Source organism: Bombyx mori, chromosome 12 (genome assembly GCF_030269925.1).
Source record: "Bombyx mori chromosome 12, ASM3026992v2".
In the NCBI taxonomy this organism is placed as follows: Eukaryota; Metazoa; Arthropoda; class Insecta; order Lepidoptera; family Bombycidae; genus Bombyx; species Bombyx mori.
Genome location: NC_085118.1, coordinates 2,315,233 through 2,324,711, shown reverse-complemented (window position 1 = coordinate 2,324,711; position 9,479 = coordinate 2,315,233). Strand labels below are relative to the sequence as shown.

The following is a 9,479-nucleotide window of genomic DNA, read 5'->3' as shown; positions in this document are numbered from 1 at the left end:
TGCAATATTTTTATTGATGCCATCAAACTCCATCAAGATCATCCATGCAACGGTGTTCCAATCCCACAGGCAGGTACCACCTTTTGTAATGACATACATACTTAACAAATGTTCGCGAATGGCTTCTACAGTGAATGAATAACATCGGGTAATAAAAAGAAAACCCGCAAAATTATAATTTGCGTAATTACTGGTGGTACGACGCCTTGTGAGTCCGCACGGGTAGGTACTACCACCCTGCCTATTTCTGCCGTGAAGCAGTAATGCGTTTCAGTTCGAAGGGTGGGGCAGCCGTTGTGGCTATACTGAGACCTTAGAACTATATCTCAAGGTGTGTGGCGCATTTACGTTATAGATGTCTATGGGCTCCGGTAACAACTTAAAACCAGGTGGGCTGTGAGCTCCTCCCTCCCTCCCATCTAAGCAATAAAAAATAAAAATGAATTTCATGGGTATATATTATATTTAAACAAACCACTTTTTTAGGCAAATATAGCCATATATAAGTAGAGTTAATCAACAAACACTAACTTTCTTTACTGTGGTTAATTGCATTAAAAAAAAACAAAAAAAAAGAAAAGTTTCGAGTTTTTTATTTGTTTATGAAACATTGTGGCATAACAACGTAAAACAATTTCGCATTAATAGTCCTTAATGTTTAAAATCAAACTTTTGCAGAAAGGGTTTTATGTGTTTGTAATTTTTTTTTTTTTTTTATTGCCCTTGTAGGCGGACGAGCATACGGCCCACCTGATGGTGAGTGGTTACCATCGCCCATGGACTTCAGCAATGCCAGGGGCAGAGCCAAGCCGCTGCCTACCGCTTAATACTCTCCACAAGCCTCGCTTGAAGAAGGACATGTCATAGCGCTCGGGAAACACCGTGGAGGGGAGCTCATTCCATAGCCGGATGGTACGTGGCAAAAAAGATCTCTGGAAACGCACTGTGGATGACCGCAGTGGCTCCAGGTAGTATGGATGAACTCTACTCCGGTGGCGGGCGGTGCGATGGTAAAAACGAGACGTTGGTATCATCTCGAACAATTCCTCAGAGCACTCCCCATGGAACATGCGGTACAAAATACAGAGGGAACCGAAGTCCCTCCGCAGACCCAGAGGCTCCAAACGATCCGTGAGAATGGGATTATCGATGGTTTGTTAAAAATATTACTTACCAAAAATGGTACCTTAACATGTACATAGGTAATGCATAAGAACGGAACGTATGAAAAGTGTTACCCCGGTAACCGTACTCGTCGAACTCGGCAAAGAGTTCGACGTGCAACCTAACCTAAGCATCAGCCCGCTGAATTTCTCGCCGGATCTTCTCAGCGGGTCGCGATTCCGATCCAGTAGTAGATTAATTCGCGAAGCAGCTACTCTTGAGTTGTTAGATCTCCTTTGGAGGCGCTCGGGTAGCTGTTAGCAAATCTCACCCCTCCTGGCTGAGCCTTTGCTCGCCCACCTGCCCTGGTAAAACTGGAAAGGCTTCTGAGCCACCAGTAACTTTTCAAACATAAAAGAAATAAACAATGAAAAGTGTGTGAATTAATTGTTAGTTGGATAAATAGGGACGATTTGGCATGAGAACAATAAAACTTACCCTGGATTCAGTCATTTTTAATTTATTTGCCACGATCTCAATTCTACATAAGTTCTTATTTATAAAACTACCTAAAAAAAGGTTTTCAGTGAAATATTTCATGCTTTGCTTTATTTATGTAACGCGCTAGAACGGTCGGTAACTAAAAATTTTCACCGAAATATGATTTAAAACTCAATTTAATTATTATGACCCTTAAGGTAGGTAGTTCAATATCACGATTCACTTCTTTCGCTTCGCATCATATGATCCTTATGCTTTTTTCGCTTCGTGTAGAACTGATTACTAACTGCCTTTATGCCGTCTCTGCAATGATTTTATAGTCGACACATTTCTACAATTTTCCAGAATATTCCCGATAATACTGTAGTATTATATGACAGCAGACGGCGTTCCTCATACCACCATATTACTTTCCGATCGTTCCCAATAGTAATAGTTGTTTTTTATATCAGTTTTTGCTATTCGACGACAGATGGCGCTACTCGTACCAAAATAACATTTACGATGAATGATCAAAGCAATACTTAGTGTAAATAAAGCAATAGAAAACATTTCATCGCGAAACTTCCATTAACGTTGTTGTCAGACGAAACTAACTTTACTTAGATATGATTAAGCAACCCTTCTATAGCGATAACCAACCAAACCGTTATTAAACCAACCCTTATATACTGTATTTTGATTCAATTACCACCTTCAAAATGCACAAATAAGACTCAGTTACTCACTTTCACTGGATCCTGTCGATTTTAACCTCTGACTTTACTTTAAGAGAAATAAAAGTACTTAAATGCTTTTTTCTGTGTGCATTCTTCTGCCCTTATTTTTTCTTATCCATTCATCTATTTTTTGGAACTTAGTTCCTTGTGGGACGATGCGGAGGGGTCCCCTAACCGGGAAAAAACGTCCGTAACGTAAGATTTTTATTAGTAATGCACACAGTGTACGACTTAGCTTTGTAATAACGTACAAATTAGTAATCCACACAGTGTACGACTTAACTTTGTAATAACGTACAAAAAATAACATATTTTTTCTCATTCATTGACCACGATCTCAGAGCGTTCGTTTGCGCAATACACTAACTCGCAAGCAATCGTGAATGAAGTGTACCACAATAAGTTCGCACGTTACCGAATGACCGTGGGTTGTTGCGAAACCTCCAGTTTTATTTTCTTTATACCTCGTATAGAACTTAAAATTAATATTTTTATAATAAGGAACTTCGTTCCTATCCGGTGTCCCACGACACCACATATCTTTTTACTATCTTACCACCCACCACCGGAACAAGTTAATTGTTTCTTCTTCTTTTCGCGACGACGCTATTAATTGGGCTTGCCGTAAATTTATAAATACGAGATTCAATTCAATCGTTAAAGATATTTGACACTCAGAATCTTCGCGTAAAGATTCTCATAAATTTACGGTAAGCATCAGAAAACCCTAGTTCTGGACTATTGAAACATATTGTGATGTTTATTTATTCACATCTTTCCTTATAGCGTATTTCATTCTAAGTAAAAATAGTGCGCGGCAGCCCTAGCACGCGATTGGAGTTTACATATAAAATGTGATTGATTGATTGATGGTCATCGAATGGGTAAATAGCTACGTAAATAGATGCTTTCCTGGAAGTTTTTTCTTATTGCTTAGATGGATAGACGAGCTCACAGCCCACCTAGTGTAAGTGGTTACTGAAGCCCATAGACATCTACAACGTAAATGCGCCACCCACCTTGAGATATGAGTTCTAAGATCTCAGTATAGTTACAATGGCTGCCCGGCCTTCAAACCGAAACGCATTACTGCTTCACGGCAGAAATAGGCAGGGTGGCGATACCTATCCGTGCGGACTCACAAGACGTTCTACCACCAGTAATTTACGTCTTACATATATAACTAAATTCACTTTGTATTTGACATAGGTATACATTATCAGAAAGAGCTCGGATCAAGCTGAGACTATTCGGGATTTAATTTCGTCACGCAGCCATTGTCAGGGCCGTGTGAAAAATGTTCCAATTAGTTTGTACCTGGGAACATCTGTCACGGAATTTCCATTTCCTAATTCACGGCTCTTTTGTTCTTCTGTCTCTTAGAGATCTTATTATAGTTCTGTTACAAAATCGTGAGATGTGTTTATTACAAACGAGATGCCCAGTGAAGATTTTTATTAAAAACAATTTATTACGAACGATTGAAAAAAACGTTACCCATAAAATTATAAAACCAGTTTTTTTCAAGACGCTATTTTGAATTATTCAAATTATAATTACGGATGTTCGTTTAATCTTTAATATCGAAATGATAATACGAGTATCACTTATTTTCGTATCTAGTATATTCTAGTAGTACAAACTAGTATATTCACAACTACAATCTGTCAATAACATATTTTCCGTAGATAATACACATATATTAGTTATAGATAGGCAACTCAAGCACTCAACAAAAATGTTTACGGGTGTCGGCCACTAGATGGCTTCGCTTCGATTAGTTTCTCATTGCTCCTGTAGATGGCAGTAACATTTTTAATGAAGGATTTTGTAAATTTTCAGAAACTACAAATAGATCTGAAAATTTAATCAATTTGTCAGTAACAAATAAAGACTTGTATGATTTATTAAATTTTTATTTTCCGTGTTTAGTTATACAATAAGTACATGCCTTAACTTTAACAATATATACGTTTAGGGCATCCGCTACAAGATGTCGCTAGTTTCCGTATAAAAGTAATATTTGTCTCAAAGTATTGCGGACAGCCCACCGCACGGACATCTCGGTCCTACATCAGCTTAAAATGGAGAACGCTCAACGCCTGTCTGCCACCTGTCTGCAACGCATAATGCGCTACTTTGGCCACGTTGCCCGCAGAGGTGTAGACAACTTGGAACGTCTGATGGTCACTGGGAAAGTAGAAGGAAAACGTCCTAGAAGCCGGAGCCGCAAACGTTGGTCCGACCAGATCTCCGAGAAAACCAGCGGACCACTTAGCGCTGCACTACACCAGGCAACTGACCGGAACCGATGGAGGCTGACAGTCGACAAGCTAAAACGGAGTCACGATCCTCAGCAATGAGGGAGCGATGGAGAAGAAGAAGAATTGCGGTTTCAGAGCTCTGATATTTTCAGTGTGTTTCAATTTAAGTGACAATTGATCGTTATGCGTAGCATGAACACGTACGGGTACTACCACTATCCTGTTTGTTACTATCACGAAGCACCATAACCCAGTTTTAAAGTCGATATACAATGTTAAATGTCATGCCAAATCGAGAGATATGTAGGAGAGCCTCGTAAAAGCCGCAATTAATAAAAAAAGCGTGGGGTGCATGGTATCAGTAGTTAAAATATTTTATGAACAGATATGAGTAGAAGGGTTATTTTGATAAAATCCTGAAAAGCACCCCACGCTTTTTTTACAAGAAAATCATATTTTTTTACACTATTTTAATTCAAATTTATTAATATTTATTTTCTATTTTTTAGTTGTATTTTCTTTAAAAGCGTATTTAGTTAGTATTTTTAAACTATTATTTATTTTTCATTTTTTAGTTAGTTGTATTTCAATTTTTTCAAATTTTTGTTTTTCATTTTTGTTTTTAATATTGAATTGTCATCGGTCCTTAATAAGTATACTAAATATCGACTTAATCCGACGTTTTGAAGGGGGTCAAAATCATGTTCAAAGATTCCGTTACAAACATACATACGTCTGAAGCTAATAAAAGCGTATTATTAAGATGATACATAACCACGATCACTCCGGTAGCAGTGTACGTCTGAGGAAGAGGAGGACAAGGCTAAAAGTCTTCAACTTTGTTCTTGAAGGTGGATCTTGAAGCGCATAAACAACAGGCCCCAATAACCACTTACTAACAAGCGAGTCATGAACTCATCCAATTATTTACGGCAATAAAATTTGCAACCAATCCAAAGCGTATCGGGTCAAAGCCATTTCATTTTTATGGTACAAGAAATATTAACATTCAACTCGGACCATTACTGAGACATCAAACAGAATCGAATATGTTGTGTTAGCAATTTTTTTTTCCTTTGATAGTAGTTTCCAAAGACTTATTGCACTCATTACGTAGAAAAAGCGAAGGGAAAGAAGTTTTACGCGCCACAGGCCTAACAAAGGCACGTCTGATAATGAAGGCCCACGTCACTTAGGTCGTTTCTTTGAGAAAGTAATACTTTGATATACCTACTTCATTTATTCAATTTGCTGTGGATTAGATTAGAAAATGAATAAAATCGTAGTCGTTTTTTTTTATTACGACAAATTACTAAATTTATTTTTATATTCCTTAAATTTTCTATTTAATGATGTGAAAAAGAGAAAGTTCTCGATTTTCTTGCCAGTTATTTTCAGTCGTGAAACTTCATTCCAAATCGTCGTTAAATTCATAACGATTTAAAAGAGCTCGTATAAGCCAATTTGAACTTTGTTTGTTTTAAATATCGCGTATTATGTACGCTCAGCGCAGTGCAACTATCACAATGATAATTCAGTTGACGCGCGAAGTTTTATTTTTATTTTTTTATTGTATAGTTGGGTGGACGATCTCACAGCCAACCTGGTGTGAAGTGGTTATTGGAGCCCATAGACATCCACAACGTAAATACGCCACCCACCTTGAGATATGAGTTCTAAGGTCTCAGTAAAGTCAGAACGGCTGCCCCACGTCTCAAGCCGAAACGCATTAGTGCTTTACGGCAGAAATAGGCAAGGTGGTGGTACCTACGCGTGCGGACTCAAATGAGGACCTGCCACCAGTACTAAATTATTGCAAAAAAATTAATGGACTTATGCATGGTTAATAAAATAAATAAATAAATAAAATTCATTTAATTCAGACCCTCTCAAGTCCATATGTTGTAAGTTGAATAATACTTAGAACTATGGTTAGTAAAATTAAAATTAAAATTAAAATTAGCAATTAAAACATTTATACATTTAATTCATAAATCTGCGCTGCTTTGAGGCACCTGGTATATGGGTATGTATATGAACCCAGTGTCTCAAAACAGCACATTCGGGTTTATTACCTATAACCATCAGGATATTATTAGTACTCGCACGAACCCCACGCATCAGTGAGGCCGTTCGTTTGCGGATGATTGATGAAAAGTCATCCACGTGAGCATCCGCAAACATACCTGATGCGCTACAGTACCGCGGGAGCCCCAACAACATCCTGAAAGCATTATTATATTGCACTCGGAGAGCATTGTATGTCCGCCGCGCATATCGAACCCACAGGGTACAGGTATATAAGGACTGGCAAAACGCCTTGAACAAGGTTACCTTAACCTGTGCGGTACAACGGTAGAACCTGCGGGCCAGCATACTGCAGCGGACAGCCAACGCTCTCCGTTCCCTTTCAATATCTGCATCATCTTTAAGGTGCTCAGTTACAATATGGCCAAGGTATTTGAACTCAGTAACCCTCTTCAGTGGAGTACCTCCGAGCGTCACTGGTGGCACATAACTCGGTTTTGTCTTTGCTGCCTTAAAGACGAGCAGTTCACTTTTTTTAACATTATAGCGGAGCCCGTGAGATTCCGCGTACCTCTCACAGATGGACAACAACCGCCGGAGAGCACCGATCGATGGGCTCAACAGCACCATGTCGTCAGCGTAACTGATGCTGTTCACACAGTGACCATCAATCGAGCAGCCGACACGTGCCTCACCGAGTGCCTCGATCAACTCATTAATATACAGGTTGAAAAGCGCCGGTGAGGTTAAGCCCCCCTGCCTCACCCCGCATTCCAACCTGTACTCCTCCGAAAGTGTGTTTGACCATCTTACCTGATTGGTCTGATACTCGTACCAATGGGAGAACAAGTCCACGTAAGGTCCCTGTACGCCCGTCTGCCTCAACTTACCCCACAACAAGTCGTACCTGACTAGGTCGAAAGCCTTCGAAAGATCGAGAAACACTACATAAACAGGCGTATTCCTCTCCGTGTAGTATCCCACCACATGCTTTAGCGACAGGATTGCACACTCTGTAGATAACATCGGTCTAAAACCGAACTGAGCATCACTTAATGTAAGATGATCACTCACCTGCCGCTCGAGCACTGCATCGAGTACCTTAGCAGTTATGGTTGCCAGGGAGATCGGCCGATAGTTGTTACGATCCGATACGTCGCCTGTTTTATTTTTTAAAATCGGGACAACGACCGTTCTCATTAACGCCCCGGGCAGATACGAATGTCTGATACAGAAGGTATATAAGAGCGCTAGCAATCTAGGTAAATGCGGACCGGCGTGTTGAAAGTGCTCAATGCTGAGGTGGTCATGACCGGGAGACTTACCCTTAGTCATATTCATTATAATTTTAGTTATTTCCTTCGTTGTTATCCGAGGTGGTACATGCGAGGGTCGACTCGGGTCCACCACCCCAGCATCAGCACCTCTACTTAACTGACCGGGTGATTGTACCCTGAAATGGTTTCTAAACAGATTAGCAATCCTCACAGGCTCACACTCGCCATCAATGCTCACCGGGATACCAGCTTTTGGACTCAATCTCCTTGTTTGTTTCCAGAAACCTCGGAAGTCTTTTTGTTCGTGTTTTGTGGCAAGAATATTCATTTTTATTTGTTCCTGATGGTTTTGACAAAATTTAAGCTGTTTTTTGAATATTTTTCTCGATTCCACCATATCCCTATACACAGTTCCTTTCCGAGGTTTCCCGTTCCACACCCAGCAAAGAAAAGTTTGTCTAGCCACCCGGTGAGCACTGCGGACGTGCTTGTTCCACCCAATCAATGGTCGAATACCCCTATGGGTTATTTCACACTTATTACTAAAATTATCATAACAGTTAATAGAGGCTTCAGTTAAAACATTAATAATACACATATAAAAATTATTTATAACAGATTGATGATTCACATTAGTACACATTTTATCACAACATTTGTTCAATTCTAGAGGAAAATCTATTAATTTCAATTTATCATTACAATATTTAAAATACATATCAATTTGATCTCCTGTGCGTTCACCCCATATAATTTTATTTACATTACTAATATTAGGCGGAATAGTCATGGATCTAACTCTTTCAAGATTACATTCGACCTCCAATGGAAAATGATCTGACCAGAAAACATCATAATGTATTTTTACGTTTACTACTGTCCGCCACGCGGCCACACTAGTTAAACAATGCCCTCATTTAAGGTGAAAGGCGTTTACTAACTACCCTCTTTTGTTTGCTAACCTTACTGATAGTAGCATCGAGGGTCTTTTCTGGCTTAATCCTGACTGATGGGAGGGCTCGTGGGCTCTATTATATGATTTTTCCATATGGCTAAACAAATTCACATCCGTCCGGTTTTAAGGAATTGCCGGTGCCTATTTTTTTGTTTAGAGAAAATCACGGGAGTTGCGCTTTGCTAGAGTTGAACCGACTAAAATCTCTCCCAACAAACCCATAACCACGGGTTCTCTTGGCTTACCGAAGCACTTTTACATCGAAATTGACTTAATTCGAAAATTAATTCAAAATAATCGTATTACATAGATAGTATTCGCATCGCAACGATTATTGTTCCTTTGCAAATATAAGAGTATATTTACGAGGAGAGCTTTGTAGCATTTTATTACGAATGTCTTCAAATCACTCTTTAAAATAAATAGATTTATACTTATCGATTCCTAATTAAGCAATTTGCATATATAAAATACATTTTTTGAAATTGCTATTCAATTTAAAATCCAAAAATATGTTTTTCTTTTCAAAGAGAAATTAAGCTCTAGAAAATGAAATAAAACTTAGAAAATTAAAAGATTCAAATTGAAAAATTCTCACGATTTTAAACGTATTAGAGAATAACTCTATTGG

General features: G+C 38.9%; 1 protein-coding gene across 1 annotated transcript; it reads right to left on the bottom strand.

The window, feature by feature from the left end:
* Nucleotides 1-6,439: 6,439 nt before the first annotated feature.
* Nucleotides 6,440-8,797, bottom strand: LOC134199794 (uncharacterized). Its single transcript, XM_062671321.1, has one exon. The coding sequence runs from the start codon at nucleotides 8,681-8,683 to the stop codon at nucleotides 6,572-6,574; it is 2,112 nt and encodes a 703-aa protein (XP_062527305.1). The 5' UTR covers nucleotides 8,684-8,797; the 3' UTR covers nucleotides 6,440-6,571.
* Between the last annotated feature and the right edge of the window lie 682 nt (nucleotides 8,798-9,479).

What these genes read in the sequence shown, in the direction of transcription:
- LOC134199794 (XM_062671321.1), bottom strand. Translation starts at nt 8,683, where the DNA reads ATGACTATTCCGCCTAATATTAGTAATGTAAATAAAATTATATGGGGT.